This window comes from Botryllus schlosseri, chromosome 14 (assembly GCF_051294905.1).
Source record: "Botryllus schlosseri isolate E-star chromosome 14, Bs_hap1, whole genome shotgun sequence".
Lineage (NCBI taxonomy): Eukaryota > Metazoa > Chordata > Ascidiacea > Stolidobranchia > Styelidae > Botryllus > Botryllus schlosseri.
This window is the reverse complement of record NC_137249.1, coordinates 492,336-510,190: the sequence shown is the minus strand read 5'-3', so window position 1 is coordinate 510,190 and position 17,855 is coordinate 492,336. Positions and strand designations below refer to the sequence as shown.

General features: G+C 39.3%; 2 protein-coding genes and 1 long non-coding RNA gene across 4 annotated transcripts in view; 2 read left to right on the top strand and 1 right to left on the bottom strand.

Moving 5' to 3' along the window:
* LOC145455231 (uncharacterized) overlaps positions 1 to 13,282 on the bottom strand; it is a 35,872-nt gene extending 22,590 nt beyond the window's left edge. Inside the window, exon 1 of the mRNA XM_080333178.1 lies at positions 12,998 to 13,282. Within this exon, the coding sequence (XP_080189304.1) occupies positions 12,998 to 13,268 (271 nt within the window). The 5' untranslated portion in view covers positions 13,269 to 13,282. The remainder of the gene's footprint in view (positions 1 to 12,997) is intronic.
* Positions 1 to 17,855, top strand: part of LOC145455305 (uncharacterized) — a 105,805-nt gene that overhangs the window by 39,640 nt on the left and 48,310 nt on the right. The window lies entirely within an intron of this gene.
* LOC145455325 (uncharacterized) lies at positions 739 to 10,340 on the top strand. 2 transcript variants are annotated; one of them, XR_013920313.1, is made up of 4 exons: positions 739 to 1,754; positions 3,058 to 3,232; positions 7,227 to 7,346; positions 9,898 to 10,340. It is a non-coding gene; the product is annotated as an uncharacterized LOC145455325 (long non-coding RNA). The 2 variants fall into 2 exon arrangements; XR_013920312.1 differs by lacking the exon at positions 7,227 to 7,346 and having other exon boundaries at positions 1,345 to 1,754.

The following is a 17,855-nucleotide window of genomic DNA, read 5'->3' as shown; positions in this document are numbered from 1 at the left end:
AGGATACTTAACGGCGTGGATGGATTATGCGTGCTATTGATTATTATTGATATTGTCGCTGTCATGAGTACTAGAGAGGCAGAGAGCGGGGAAGCTTGGTATTTGAGTGCTATATTTATTGAACAGCAACAGCCTCGGTCATCATTAACTGCGATAATCGTCATGAATTTCACTATGATTCTAGTGGCACGTCTGCGCCGCGGTTTATCATGTACGAACGAAACTAATCGACCCGCCGCTAATCGTAAACCTATGCAGTACTTGAAATACTATATAGCGATGAGCATGATCATGATAATATTTAATTATGTGCAATCATTGAAGTTCGATTTGCAGCACACTGCACAGTGGGTTTCATGTTGTTTGATGTGTACGGTATATACTATGAAAAGTTTGAAAAGAATTTCCAAAGACTGCAAGATCCATGCAGCAAACCAGATGCAGCATCGATGAATGTATTATAGCCTTGGTTTATATCGTCGCAGTGGAATCAAAGTGACTTATGTCCAGTTTTCAAATTTTCAAGGCCCATTTTTAAAACTTGAGAAAAGTCAAGTATTTGAAACATTTTCAATTTTTGTCGGCCATATCCTGGCCATGGTTATGTCAGTTTCATTAGTTCAACGTCAATCAGGGCCAATATATGGATAAAAGAAGATGAACACTTTACGCAAAGTCAATTTTCTCAGAATGTGCAAAATGGACATAAGTAACTTTGATTCCACTGCGACGATATAGCTACATAATTTGAAAGTGTATTATAGGATGTTCCTTTACGGAATGTGAGATTGCTGAATTTGTGGCTGAAAACTATTGTTGCACAGTCTATGGTAATGAATATTTGCATCCTATTGACTGGCAGATTTATTATCGTATTCGTTGCAATTTTGTGTTGTGTCCACAACAACATTATAACCATTGAAACTATAGTCGAGGTTTTCGGTAAACATATCAAAATGTATGGCTTTATTATTAGTTTAATGTTAGGGTATTCTAGGAACAATCATTATAGTTAACTCAACTTTAACCTCAGCCTAATTTAATGATACCCCAATGCTAAACCAATTATATACTACATGGATTTTAACATGTTCATGGTGCAGACGGGTTGTCGCAATGTCGGCAATGTCGCCGTGCAACATACTTGAACTGCTTACTTATAACTTGCAATATAACGATAACTTATAATTTACATATAGCTTATCTATACGATATCTTGAAATCCCTGGTAAGAAATAGTAGTCGCAAAAATTATAGTCGCATTTATAGCTCATTGGATATCTTGCACGTTCCTTGTCATGTATTATGAAAGTTTAAAATTGGTGAAAGTAGATAATTATTCCATTTGAATTTTCACTTCTTCTCGGACCTTCAGTTGACATTGATCTTGATATTTCGCCCATTACCTTCCAATAAGTATATTGCACGGAGACATTATGCCGACATTCACAAAATATATTGCACGGCAATAACATTGCCTACATTACAGCGACATTCACAAAGTAGATGGGCCCTAGGGAAGACTGATTGCTGATAGTCATGTTGTCATGAATAAGAAAGCACACTATTGACCCTTATTATCAATGGACTCTTAATGCGGATGAGGCAGGGGCATATATGGGTCTGCGTATACAACATCGCTTCATTTTTAGCAGGAGTCTAAATATGGAACAGGCAATGTTATATAGTACTTTACAACTTCGGAGCAACGCATCCCAGTCGTGCATTGTCCATGGATTAAGAAGATGAATCATGTAAGTTGGAGTGATGATTTATGATTGTTCATGTTCATTAATCAGCGATTTATTAGCCTGAAAAAAGTGTCATAAATGATGCGCAAATAGACTCTGTGACGGTGGTTCCCGATCAGGATTTCGCCAGTGGTGCTCAGAATTGCTGCATGATATTTTGATATTGTAACTCTACGACCTGATGTTTCGTTGAATCCAAGTGTGCCATAATTCACAGTGACGCTAATCTGGTATACATGATTTCCATAGATATCTCAGGTTGGCTGCATCACTTCTGTTCTGATTAGTAGGGCTTGGCAAAATCGAGCACCTGAGTGAAGAGTGATTGATTCTGAATCTGGTGTTAAATGTCAAGTATTCGATAATCACTCATTATGATGTTATACTCATAACAGTCCAGTATGAGTATTATGGAAAGTTGAAAACATATCTTTTATGTTTCTACTAAGAACATACAATGATGCAATGCTAGTTTTACATCACACTAAATTACAGATAATTTGGTATATTTTCGACCGATACCTATTTCATTGCACTTTGTGACTATGCTGTGGGTTAATCATGACTTCACAGATATGTCATTTCCACTAAAGTGAATAGCTTTGTACTACGTATTTTGTATGCTACTTCCACATTGGAAAATGGTATCAAAGATATAATTTTATTGATAACTGTACTCTTGGTGGCAAAGAGCGTATAATTTCAGAAGGCCTACTTGAAAAAGTCATCTAGTTGGCTCGAATCAATAGAATTAATGGTGACCAGTAAACTCGGCCCATGACGAATTCGGCCTATTGAACTCTGGCTTCGGTGAACTGGGCCCATGGTGACTTTGTCAATACAAATTATTATAAATGTCGTGAATCGTATTATTAATTGAAGGCAATGGCGAATTGGTGGTGGCGGATATGTCGCATGAATGTTATTCCCACTGGGGGCGGTATCGTATGTCGGATGTATAAAATGTTATATTGAACGTACGGAGCTGTATAATGTTGACCAAGAGTGCAGAACGTCAAGGATCAGATTGCACATCGTGAATTAGGTGCATCCCAAGATTAGGGTTGGAGAGGCTTAGGTTTAGGCCGAGTTCACCTCCGAAGGCCGAGTTTACCGTAGGCTGGGTTCAATGGGCTGAGTTTACTGGTAATCGAATTAATACTCGATTTAGATTCGAGTACTCATGTGCCAAGCTTGTACTTGTACACCATTGTTTTTGTTTTTTCAACAGGATGTTATGGATACCTGGCTTCAGTTCTTGACAAATGCCTTCACTAAACCTATTCTAATCATTTAAATTTTCTAGATCGACAATGTCTTCAATTGATGGCAACAACGTCAAGCAGGCTGTACGAAGAATGCCTTCTAGACTGGGGCCGAGATCGTTTGGAAGAACTACTGTGACCTAGAACAAGCATTGCTTTTACTCTACAAAATCGGTGCTGCGCCATGCTCGGGAAAAACTCAGAAAGCAATCGAAGGTAAAAAACGTTGAACAGACTATATAGAAACCAGAGGTGGTCAAAGTAATCATCTTTTGTACTGAAGTTGAAGTAATGTCATGAATTTATACACACGTAGATGTAACAAGCTACAAGGTGTGTCAAATCTATTTGAAATGGAAGTCGAAAATGAAGTTCTGAAATATCCTCTATTAATTACTTTTAAAAAGTAGATTTGGTCGATGTGTTGCATACGATTGCCCGACATATGAGCATGCGACACAATGGAAAACGACAGTTGAGCATGAGCAATTGGGCATGGAACAGTTTAGCATGCGTCACTTCAGTATGTGACTTCATAACCCCAAAACTAACCCTAACCCGAGACATAACACTGAAATTAACCGCTATATATCCCGACCCCAAGCCCTACCCTAACCCAAGCTTAAATTCAACCCTAACCCGTAATTTAACTCGTATGGTCATGCGTCGCATGCCCGTATGTCCACAGACCGTTGCATACTCAATAGTTGGTGGGGTGATCAAAGTAATCATTGTTTGCACTTGAGTAGAAGTAGTAGCAACGCTGTTAACATCTACTCCAGTATAATTAGTGGTTCACAAGGTGACAGTGGAGCTTACGCGTAGTTCGTCGAAGCGAAAAGACATGCATTATCGGCACTTACGATGTACACAATAGGGTGGAGTGAAAAATTGAAAATTTTGAATTTCAAAACGGACACTTGATATGTGGTGCCAAATTAAAAAAAAATTATTTCTATAATAATTTTGGGCTCGTGCACCCTCTAGTGGTCGTGCAATTGCACCGAACGAGCCAAAAATAGCTAATTTTGCTATATATTGATTACCGCTTATGCTAGAAAGCTGGTTTTGGGCTTAAAAGATGCGGAAGCAACAAGTTTCTATCTCACTTCCACAGAGCTTTGTCTTAAAAATGAACAGAAATAAAGTTACGAGCAAATTATTGAATTTTAGGCTGTTTTTAGGTAAAATTAGGCACTGAAGCAGGCGCTATTATGCCACAAGCTTGTAGTGATTGATCTTATGACTGACAACTCTATATTAAAAGCACATAAAAATTGCAAATCCATATTGAAAACACAAAAACATCAATTCTATATTGAAAAAAGATATATTTCGAATATGGTTTCACTACCAGAGTATTATTATGCACAAACTTTAAAATCTTGTTTCGTAATAAGGGATTTCATCTGCTTTCGAGATTTCAGTTTTTGTGTGATAAGGCCATCTCTACGTTCAAATCCCAACACATGGGCAATCGGCATATGCTTCGGTCACCACTTTAACGTCTCTTTCCACACTGCCTGGTTCTGCCAAGGATGATTGATCCTTAATGGTGATGACCTTAGATTCTCCAGCTCGAGATATGAAAAGTTTTTGATTGCTGGCGGCTGTTCCGCATCTTTTAGAAGCAAGTTGACAATTTGGTGGTATGATTTGGCCTTGATGTTTATAATTGGGATTTTTAACAATCTGATTCTAGTGTCAAAGTTGTTTGTAGGTTTCGGTTCATTAACATATCCTCTTTCTAGTCGTCAATTGGAATCTGATATTCTGTTTGATTTGCTCATAGTGGTAGTCTTGCAAGTCTTCTGAGGCCTTCATCATCATCACCGAGCATTCCCAGATGTGCAAAACATGCCTTTTGTTGTAGCAAAGATAGTGCAAGGTTACGAATTGTGTATTAGAAAGCTTTTGTAACATGGGAAACTATGTTGCAGAAGGTTTTAGCACCATCAACAATCGAATTGTGCCTTTTTATTTCAAACCATGACGGAAAATAAACCTCAATGCAGAATTGAGCAAGAGGTTCTATACATAGCATACATGTGCGACAGAGTCATCCATCAAGCAATCTGAACTATCTTGCTTAATTCTGCATGGAGTTTTATTTTTTAGTCATGGTTTGAAATAAAAAGTCACAATTGTTCATGGTGCTAAAACTTGTGCAACATAGTTTCCCATATTACAAAGCTTTCTGATACACGAATTCGCAACCTTGCACTACCTTTGCTACAACGAAAAGCATATTTTGCACATCCGGATAATGTTTTTTGGGAATGCTCGGTGATGATGATGAAGACCTCAGAAGACTTGCACGATTACAACTATGAGCAGATCAAACAGAATACCAGATTCCAATTAGCGACTTTGAAGGAGGATATGTTAATGAAACGAAACCTAAAAACAATGTTGACACTAGAATCAGATTGTTTAAAATCCCAATTATAAACATCAAGGCCAAATCATACCACTAAACTGTCAACTTGAATCTAAAAGATATGGAACAGCCACCAGCAATCAAAACTCGCCATGTCTCGAGATGGAAAATCTAAGGTCATCTCCTCCAACATCCCTGGCACAACCAGGCAGTGGAAAGAGGCGTTATAGTGGTGACCAAAGCATCTGCCCATGTGTCGGGATTTAACAGTGGAGATGGCTTATTCAGCGAAAAACTGAAGTCTCAAAAACAGATGAAATCCTTTAATACGAAACAAGATTTCAAAGTTTGTGCAGACTAGTACTCTGGCAGTGAAACCATCTTCGAAATATATCTTTTTTCAATATGGAATTGATGGTTTTGTGTTTTCAATATGAATTAGCAATTAATGTGTTTCCAATATGGAGTTGTCAGTCATAAGATCGATCACTACACGCTTTTGGCCTCGTGCCCTGCTTCAGTGCGTAATTTTACCGAAAAAATGGTCTAAAAATCAATAATTTGCTCGTAACTTTTTTTCTGTTCATTTTTAAGACAAAGTTCTGTGGAAGTGAGATAGAAACTTGTTGCTTCCGCATCTTTTGAGCCCAAAATCAGCTTTCTATCGGAAGCGGTCATCAATATATAGCGAAATTAGCTATTTTTTGCTCGTTCGGTGCAATTGCACGACCACTAGAGGGTGCACGAGCCCAAAATTATTATAGAAATTATTTTTTTTAAATTTGGCACCACATATCAAGTGTCCGTTTTGAAATTCAACATTTTCCATTTTTCACTCCACCCTAGTACACAATCCTAATGTCATTTGTGGTAATCACGGTTTTTGTCGACTACAATGGTCATTTACACCACGCCGATATTTCTTATTTTTGATTCCGTAACCGTCGACTTATAGCACGGCACACTCCTGGCCTTTTGTAAGACACCGCTTATGCCAGGGGTCGCCAACTCAAAATGGGTCGCGCGCCACTTTCAAATTCCGAGGCCGCTGGCCGCATGAATTCAATATCGAGATAAAATAGGCCACACAGTTGAACAACCACGCTATCTTGTCACCTATACTAACCCCTAATGCAGTGGTTCTCAACCTTTTTGGCTTCACGGACCCCTTTTGACCGTCACGGGCCCTCGCGGACCCCCTCAAGTTTTAGTTCAATTTTAGATCTATCATGGTGCAACCTTCATCCATCTTGTGCAAATATGAACTGTAGGCTTATGATAAACAGCGAAATAATGATTTTTTTTGAAAATAACATCATACTATTTATGTGGAAGGTAGATTTTTATTATTCCAAAGCTAATTTTGCTGCTGTATTTCTTGAAGTACGTGGCCCGGTGGCCATGTCTTGTAAATCCGAGTCTTCGTTATGACATAAACGAGGAGTGCCGAAAATCATTTCCACAAAGATAGATGGAGGCTAATGGAATATTAACGCACAACGCTTCCGACGATACTTATGGTGTGATCGCAACATTTATGACACCAAAATGAAGAAACATATATTTAATGAATATATCACGTCCAGCATCTAGCGCAGGGACGGGCAACATACGGCCCGCAGAGAGTTTCTACCGTCAAAGTGAAATCCTAATCTAAACGTATAGACAAATTTTGTGTGCCAAACAATGGATCCAAGTTTTCCAACCTGAGAAATAACTTGTTCTGTTCGTTTTACATGTATATTTACGATCAAACATTTTCAACCATGAACAATTGAACATTAACAAGACAAGGCTGCATACCAATAAAACTGGTGATATGAATTTCAGGGTTGGAGAGTAATGCTTTGATAGCAACGAAACACTCCTTGTTCATCAAAAAACCAGCCTTGTCAATAGGGCATCCGCAGTAAGAATGCACCGAATCTGATAGCCGAACTTTAAGAGCAGGTATATCATTGTCCGATTTATCACGAGTGTCAGCCAAAAATATTCGGGTTCATTTCAATATGAATATACTATGCAATTGTATATTAAAGTAATGTACCTCCAAGAAGCTGTTCAAAGAGTGGTTATGTATATCACAGGATACAATGGATTTCGTGGCGAGGTTTCAATCCCTGCATTGGGACAAATTAAAAAATAATCGAAAATATTTATTTTAAACGACTGTTCACTAATTTGATGAGACTGACAACTTCAAATTCAGAAGGTTTCGCAGAAATTACGAAGTCACCCTGATTGACGTAAATATCTCCATATTTTTATTTTTCCCACAAACCCAAACTGAACGTCTCTAAACAGCAATATGTTTGTATCAGCAGGTTATTGGAAAATTGGCAAGGAAAATGAATTTCCACACTACGATAGTTCATGTCAGACGATTATTATGATGATATGATTCATGAGGTTTTAGCAGTTGTGGCGTGAAACTGCCTCATTCTTTTCTCAAATTAAAAAATAAAATAAGAATTAGTATATCAACCATTTTGAAATTTAGCGGTCTCGCGGACCCCCGGTTGAGAACCGCTGCACTAATGAATTGATATCTTGGTAAATTTGGGGTACCGGGCTTATCGAACGCCTTGAAATCTTCATTATTATAAGGATTGCACAGTGTGTGATATATAGAATCGAAATTCGAATTCTCGGTAAAGTATTATATAGTTTCGAATACTGAAAATATATAATACTTTACTGAGAATTAGAATTTCGATTCTATATTCGTACACGAAATTTACTTTCACTTACTCGACTCGAATCATTGGAATTAATACTCAATTCAGATTCAAGTACTAGAATCATTGTGGCCACTGGCCAGCCCTAGTTATTCTAGGTGGTCGCTTCCAAACAAAGATGGTCGGAGACTCGGAGTAGTCGTAGTTAGTACTTAAGTATCAATAGCGATTTACAAGACATCAAACTACCTTTCAAGTATAAGTAGAAAGTGAAGTTCGAAAAAGTAGGCTACTGGGGTGAGTAGTTTCAAAAAGTGGACACAGTCGAAATGTCGAGGCTTATTGTATGTAGTCGTAGCAGGGTTGTAATGAATCGAGTCATGACTCGACTCGTGTCCCGATTTTCTGATGACTTGACTTGACTCGAGTCATTTTCGCAAAATTCGGAAATGATTTGACTCTACTCGAGTCAATCTGTATATTGACTCGACTCGGACTCGAGTCATTGCGCATGACTCGAACCAAGTCATATGACTCGAGACCAACATTTCATTGCAATTTCGAAGTATAGTAAAGTGACCACACTATTGGGAATTCATCTATTGGTACTTGTATTCGAAAATGCGACCAGAAACTGCTAAAAGTGAGGAAAATTAGTAGGCTATATTTTGAATGAGAATTGAGAACCATTCGATATCACCAAACACAGTTATAACAAGTGGGTTAACAAGGCATTAACTGGAAACTGAGCGTCAACACAATGACTTGGACTCGGTGGTGAATTGAAAATGACTCAAATTGACTCGAGTCAAAACTATAAAATTGAGATTGACTTGTGACTTGGTTGTTGTAGTCGTAGGTGCATGCTTCTGAACAGAGATGGTCAAAAACGTAGTTGTTTTCAGCACTCAAGTAGAAGTATTTGTTGTGTCATCAATGGAGTAGAAGAAGTAGTAACGCCATGTATTTCCACTATGGTACAAGCAGTGATTTACAAGTCTTGTCCAAACTAATTGATGTGAAAGTATAATTTCTGAAAAGTACTCAAGTATGTACTTTAGATGTTTCCAGGGTTGTAGCCAAGTCACAAGTCAATCTCACTTATATAGTTTTGACTCGAGTCAAGTCGAGTCATTTCCAATTCACCACCGAGTCAAGTCCAAGTTAGCGAGTATAGGGTTGAGTGCGAGTCATGGTGTTATGACTCAAGTTCAACCATTGCGTTGACTGCTCAGTTTCCAGCTAAATTCTTGTTTAATCCAGTTTTTATAACTCTGTTCGGTGATATCAACGGTTCACATTTATAATATATAATATAGGCTACTGATTTTTCTCACCTTTAACAGTTTCTGGTCGCATTTTCAAGTACTGCTACCATTAGACAAAATACCAATAGTGTGGTTACACTAGTGTGTTTGTGTTATCGGTCTTAGCCGTCCGAGTCTCGATTCATATGACTTATCCGAGTCATTACATAGATTGACTCGAGTCGAGTCATTTCCGAATTTTGAGAAAAAGACTCGAGTCACCAGAAATCGCAACTCGACTCATTGCAATTACAGCCCTGGGTGTTTCCACAAGTTGATTTGATTGGCTGACGCATACTCTGTATCGCTAGTTGAGAAGCTCTCCACACTCAAATAGACGCAGTAGTCATAGTATCGTCATAAATTTTCACTCAAGTACAAATAGAAGTAGCGATCTACAAGACATATTACAATTAATGCAAGTGGAAATATATAGTGAAGTTCTGATACATATTTCATGTGCTATGAAGAGTGTATCTACATACAATTTGCTGACATTGTTTTTATTTGCTTCAGGCAAAACAAGGACTGAGAAGAAACCTGTTGTTGCAACCAAAGTTTATTGCCAAAGACTAATACGCGCTCGCGCTCTTAACATGATGCGGTACAGCCGATGCATCGTTTTACGTCTTGCAATGGTAGTTCCTACTTATGATTGCTTATGTCTGTTTTTAATTGTCTTAGCGGTTGTCCTTTGTCAAATTCCTTTGACACGTTTCTTTCAAATTTCTCGTATGCACCTCAATTGGAATGTTTGTCTTGTTAGTTAGTTAAAACTAGCTGATATTTCCAAAATTCATGTGACACATTTATTTCATATATTTATAATTTTGTGATCGAATTTTCACTTAATCCTTAACTTTGTTAAATTAAATAATAAGAGTTCTTTAATTAATGTTTTACTTGAAATTTGCAATTGTCGTTTTCCAGTAACCCAATATAAACAGTTTGTGAGCTTATATGATGTTGGATTCTATGTAGTTGGGATTCCATGTAGTGGGAGCAGAGCAGGTATCGAAGTGGAGGAGGTAATCATAGAGATCATTAAGTATTCCACAGGGAGTCCTGAGGACTTGAATATGGGCGAATAACACGTCCGCAGTACGTGGACTGGCGTCCACAGTACGTCAGACGCGTCCTTAGGGGACCACGTGACGTCCAGGATAGGTCAGCCGCGTCCATGAGGAGCCGCTTCATGTCCACAACACGTCATTGCGGACGTACTCAGAGAGCAGACAGGACGTCCCTAGTTGTCGACAAAGTCACTCCAGGGAGGTGACGGCCGTAAGTTACCGGACGTCCTGCCGGCCATTCCACCGGAAGTCAACTGGACATCGAGTGTTTGCTGGGATAAGAACAGACTATGCTGCAATCTTGACTGTCAATGAACAACAAAGAAACAGTCCGCTTTAAGCTGTGGAGCAGCATAGGAAGATAGTCGGAGACAGCAGGAAGTCAACTCTAATCAAAAGCCTGTAATCTGCAACTTGTGCCTGACAATGCAACACTGATCCTGCAGCGTACTTTTTTAATGTCTTTTTGCCTTAATTCAATAGTGAATCAAAAGTGTAATATGCGTTCGTTTATTGGTGAGACGTCGACTAGACATAACAAGTACTACTGAGATGTTGACTACTGGTGGGAAATTTAGAAGTTTCACTCACTGTCAGTAAGTTTTGGAAAGGTCGAAAGTAGCAAGAAGATGCATGCATCTAGTTTATTCGTAGCCTATCTCAACTAGCGAGAGCACCTGTGCAATACATAGCAACACTGTTATACACATGCTGCAGGTAGATAATAACTTAGGGGGTTGCAATGTTGTACTATGAACTCTCGATGATAACATTAACAAAGGCAATATATCATGTCCGCAATGCCACCAACAGAAACGACTGCACAACAGCACGCAAAAATCATTACCAGCAGTGTTCACAAAGTTGGTCTTTCAGCCAATCAGTAGCTTGTTATTACCGGCTTCAACCAATCAAGATTATTGGCTTCTGTTTGCCCGCCCGCTTCATCGATGCCCCGCCCACTCGCCGACGGCTACTTTCAAACGCATTTAGACAAATCTTACCGGCTTTCCTGCGGGTTTCTTTCAGGCCCATTATTGTTTTTTTAACAATAATCTACAGAATAAGCCACGGATACGCAGTATTCCAAACATTTTCCAAATTTTGAACAACCCTACTGTCCACTTTAATTTGTGACGGCATCATATTTAGACTGCACTGTCGCGTTGAGAACTATGTAGGGCCCACATGATACTTCTGTAACCGATCACCAAATGTTATTCCGCCATTAATTTCACGGAAAGTTATTCTGCTTCGACCCAATCGCTTATCATTCTGGCGATCAATTTTTGACACCCCGAAGACCCCAAAGATGTCAAAATTTTGTCTAAATTGTTTTAAAAGGCAAATTTTTGTGGCAAGCTGTGTTTCGTTGGTACCGTAAAGTTTGCGCTGTCGGATAACTGTTGTGGATGGCCCATTGATTACACATTGTGAATCATTAACCATCCAATGAAACAAATAAGTTGACATGGCGCGATGACCTAAAAACGAGTTGAAGTTTTAGTAGGTCCGAAGTTTTCAAGCTCACACCGATATCTCAAATCTCAAATTTGACTGCCAAGTGGCCATTAGATCTCATAGCACAGTTCGAGTGTATCGCGTAATGCAAACAAAACTTGGATTCAGGCTGCGGGCTAAAAAGTGCGATGTAGACAACATTGTCGGTATGAAGCAACAAATATGTTACTATACACTCCAGCTTTAATCTACGTGCTGTGATAATAATTGTGTAACCGACGACAATTTCGAGGATTCCAACCATTCCATATATTTTGGGATGGATATGAGGTGGAACATATGTTTCCACCGTTTTATAAAGGCGGAAAAGTCATTCCACTTATTTTACCTATTTGAGAAGGTGGAGACGTGATTCCACCTCATTTCCACCGTTAAAGGTGGATGTGCTGTCCACCCCTATGATATCACACTCACCACAAATGCTAGTATTAACTCAGACAGGTGTATATATTGATCTGTGACATAGAAGTTGAGTGGTGAGTGGCAATTATACCTCGATAGCGTAATTACACGAATATATAGAAATAGTAATCATATACCATCTAGTACAGGATACAGGCCTGGAGCCGCCCAGTGCGAGCACGACACGCGCCGAAGCGCACGACAATGGACCATCCGGATAAGCCGACCCGCCCCCGAATGGGTACAAAGATGGAAATAGGCAAGTATTCCACCTTTAAGGGTGGAAATGCCATCCATTCATATAGCGTGATTTCTGTACCCTGCTTTAAAGGTGGAATTCCATCCACCTTTTCAGGGTGATTTTTGTATCCACCTTTAAAGGTTGGTCCAGTTTTTACAGTGTATATACGTTGATTATATCGAGTGCGAATCTCCTGTAGGTTCGTACTACATTACTTTCGAAGATATTTACACAATTATCGCATAATTATACAAATTTAGGAAAAAATACTTTTTTAAAATGGCATTTTTAAACCACCGTTCAAAACATGTTACAAACAAATTGTTTTAAAACATCATTTGTTTTGGATGCATCCTTTGTACGCACACAATCGAAGTACCTGCTTGTAAGATTCTCATTTCCCTTTTCAATTCGTTATAATCCTCCCCGTCTTGAACGGATGTCCTCACGCAAGTAACAGGATATTCATTTGCGTTCAAACTAGGAGACAGCGGTCCTGGATCGCATTTAGCCAGATGACAACCTGGCCGTGCTTTGCAGCGCATTTCCTCGTGTTGCCCCTCAGCCAAAATGATCCCCAGTATGCATGACGTGATTATCCCATTCGCTATCCTCATTTCAGCAGAGGTCATGGTCAAAGTTGTCGACATTGGTATACTCGAGTCGAAATAGAATTAACGCTATACATTTCTACGTACTTACAAGTATATGTAGCGATATATAAGACGCGCCAAAACTATATTTCGAGTGGAAATGGAAAGTGAATAAGGCATTAAAAGTATTTGTAAAGTATTTGGTCGAAGTGTGGCATAGTTGTAGCAGTTCACTTCAGAAATCGCAGAGCACAACTTCTCGGATGATGCCAAGTGTCTAATGACAGTATGAATAGCGATATTTTCTAAACTACATTCAATTGCTTTGATACAAGCGTTATTTCGACTAGTTCTATTGGCACTTTCACGCATAAAAGCGATACAAACATATTTCAAACCGTGAGTAAGTGTAGAGCAAGCACACAAAGCCTCATTGTCGAAAAAGTAGATGGGTCCCGTTACTGACCACCAGTGTTGGGATGACTCGAGTCATGACTTGACTCGAGTCAGACTCGAGTCACCTTTTTTGCATGACTTGACTTGACTCGAGTCACTTTGCTAAAATGACTTGACTTGACTTGACTCGGCGTATCAGAAATGAGGATTGACTCGTGACTCGGAGCAAAATTCACGTGTCAATTTCAAGTCATCAAGTAATCGGTGTCGATAAGAATCACGGTGTCTTGGATATGTTCGGATTGTTCGCGAAACGCTTGCGTAACCCGTGAGAGCGACCAATCATTCAATAACCGTGCGTTTCACCGAGCCTCGGTTGTTCTCTCACAAATAAATTGACCGCAAACGAGGTGATCGAAGCTTACAGCTTAAGTTGTCGTAACTCTAGTAGTAAAGTAATAAAATAACAAAATGTCTAGTTCTGTTCTCTGTTAACCAAACCTCTTGTTTTATTGAAATTGAAGTCGAAAATAGTTTAGATAGTCCATTGGCGCAGGCTCGAATGGTAGCCTGTCATATCTATTTGTAAATGGGTAATGTATTGCATCTTATCAATTCGTTTCTATATTCTATATTTTGGCTGGTAACTATGAACTGAGGCTACGCAATTACTTATATGTCAGCGATACAGCGCCTGCTTGTGTGTATATTTAACTCCACATTCGTTCATCGGTTCGGAATCAATGACCACTCAAACTGTATTTCAGACAGCTAGCAAATTGCAATGATGTAATCATGCCTCATACATACTTCGAAAAGGCAACGTGACTTGAAATGTGACTTGACTAGTGACTTGACTTGACTTGACTTGACTCGACTTGACTCGAGTCACCTCCAAAAATCGAGTGACTTGACTTGACTCGAGTCACCTTTGAAAATTGATTGACTTGACTTGACTCGAGTCAAAATGTGCAATGACTCGAAATGACTCGTGACTCGAAGGTAGTGACTTGATCCCAACACTGCTGACCACCTCTGCATTTCAACTACTCATAATATCCAATCGCTACTATCCAAACGAAAATGGTGTAATCTACCGATTTCAGGGTTCCACCTACCGAATAAAATCATCGACACTTTACGAAATAAAAATTCTATTTTCATTATCTTTCCTCGTATTTGTTCTTCACCTAGTCGCGAATACTTTTCTCGGTGATCTAGACAGGAATATATTCTCATGGGAAATTCGGCCGTGATGTGTTTTCATGTGTAGGCTAATATCTGATCACTTTCCAGTTCTTGCGATAGTTGAAGTCCGAAGAAGCTAATATATGTCATTGCATCATTACCAACGAGGGCTATATGGTATTGATTTTTACTATTAGCCATACTGAATCTCTATATGTGTTCCCCAGATTATATACCGAACCTTCATCTTCGAATATAATTTCGTAGAGTATCCTTTGATATGTTTGAGTAGTCTACAATACTGCAAGTGTCACTTACAACTGCAAGTGTCTAATTGATTAGTCACTGTAGTTCTTGAATGCTTTCTTTGTGAATAAGAATCTTTTATATCATTGAATTGAATTGACCGAGTCAAACAGTATTTGGATTCCGCAACCGTCAATGCTTTGTTCCGAAGCTAAATTGGAAAACCATCACACCGTAGAAGAATAATGCAATGTAAAAATGTTGTGCAACCGTCACTTTTTATCGCTCAGTAATAGCAATTCGCAAATAACTATCTGCTCGTGGCATTGCCAATATCTATATCTTACACAATTGCACACGCCTCTTATGGTCAAATCGAAGTTAAATCGAAGTCTCCATTCACGTTCTATAAACTAAATTCATCCATGAATGACGCGTCAATCTCAATTTCACTGGAAAACAGCTTCTTATACTTTATAATTATTTCTGTTTCATGATAAAAAAAATCGAATTTGCATGCTCAAAGTAAAACTAACTATACTCGTCACAAAACTAAAAGTCAGAGTAACGCAATTTCTCTGCCATTGAGCTTCTCCGACATATTGCAGACTAACGAATGTCAACGTGAGATGAACTCATGTTTGGATCAAACGACATACCAAATAATTTATGTAGCCTCCAGTAAATCGTTGCATTATTTGATTTTGCCGAGGGCGTGTTGATTACAAATATGTGAAAGCTTACAAATATCATACATTTTAATAATATATTCATATTACAAATACATTAAAACCCGTAAAAAGCACAATTCGCAACCCAATCATCGTGATCCGCGTCCTTCGTTGAGAATCGTCGATTATTGTGACGTGCGAGAGCATCTTCGGTTGCATTCCCGGAGTATCCGGATACGTGCAGTGTGTAGTTGTCGGATCCGGGGCCGATGCGGAAGGAGCTGGGAATATCCGGATGCTCATTAGCGGCCGCTAGGGGTGTTCAAAATGGCTTATTGCCAAGGCTACTTCGAGGAGAATGGGGAGTGGATCTGACGCGTAATATTGCGAGGCTATTTCAAGCTGGCAACAAGCATCTTGGCAATATTCACAGGATTGTTCAAAAAACGGTTGCAGGATAATTGGCGTTGTTGTTTGTGGTATTCACGGGGTTTCTCGACTACGATGGTCATTTGCATGAGGTCAACATTTTTTATTTTGCTTCCGTAGCCTCCGACTTGAAGCACGGCAGGCATTTAGCTGAGCATGCTACTTGCGCCAATAATTATAGTGACGACAGATTCTCAATTTTGGGTAGAGGCGGCACACTTTTCCACTTGTCCGCGCTGGAATCGACATTCATTAAGATCCATCAACCACGCTTATGCCAGCAGAAGGAACGTTTGCTTCAGCTAAAAATTGGCCACTACCTGCTACCAATAATATATCTTCAATGTATATATTATATCATGTCTTAAAATCTGAACAAGAACTTTGGTGGATCCATTGCGGAAACTCTGTAGTCTGTACTACGCCCTTACGGGGCCCTGTGGATATACGCAGTTCACGCAGATCACGCAGGTATCACGCAGGTATCACTCTCCCCCGTTGTTCTGGTGCTCAGGTATCAAGTCTGGAGTGTTTTCGGGGTGTGTTCAAGTTTGTTTAGTAATCAGGTATCGCGAAGGTGAACCTCCAGCACTTAGGTATCGGAATTCTGTGGTCGACCTCGGACGGACTCGAACCCGCACCCATTGGTATTGAATCCGCGGTAATACCACTGCGCTATCTCGGCCCACAATTATATTGGTGAACAGCAAATAAATTATATAGTAGCCAATTATTCCACTACATCAATGTTGATATCAACTAATCTGAGAACAGCTGCGCAAACTCCATATTATCTGTCCGACAAAATTAGCATCTTTGTGACGTACGTCCAAAGTAGACCATGAATTGACTATGACGATATTGAGGTGTTATTTCTTTAATTAATGGACAAGCGTTCAATTGATGTATTTGGAAATAGAGATACGAAATCCCGTTCTTCACATTCGCTTCCTTTTCGCTCCTTCATCAAGGATCACAGATGATCTTTCGCCGATCGTGATCTGCGTTCCAAATGTTGGAAGCAACCTCTGCCGGTAAAAATCGGCGACAAATAAACTCAAGACATGATACCAAGCGTGAACACACCCAAACATAATACCTGAATGACACATTCGTGATACCTGATTATTAGACAAACTTGAACACACCCCAAATACACTCCAGACATGATACCTGAGATACACAGACAAGATGCAGAGTGATACCTGCGTGAACTGCGTATATCCACAGGGCCCCCTTACGGGCGTAGGTATTAGTTTTTCTCGCAATGCTGCCTTTGGCAGCTTAACATTGTGAAGAAACTCGGATCACGCTTCTGGATTTGATTTTGTCTGTGTAATTCTTAGCTTGGTTAAATAACCCGACCACTTGATATTATATAACATTTAATCTGACAGCAACCCTTCTGTATCTTATTCCAGACCCCATTTCCAGCTTCTCTTGATAATTCAGTTATCCTTTCTTCATTTTCTTATATACATTAGTACACAAAGAGACGCTTAGGAGTACAGAACTTCATGACACATTTGAATAAAATATTCATTTTATTCCCGAAGCTTTTCGGCTGACCCTCGTCAGGGGGAATATCGTCAGCAATAATACGAGAATTCGAATAACTATGTTCAGCAACAATATGTATCGCTAATTATGACGTCACAGAGATAACATACAAAGTTGGGAAAACGAGAGAACTGCAGCGTTGGCATGGAGATAG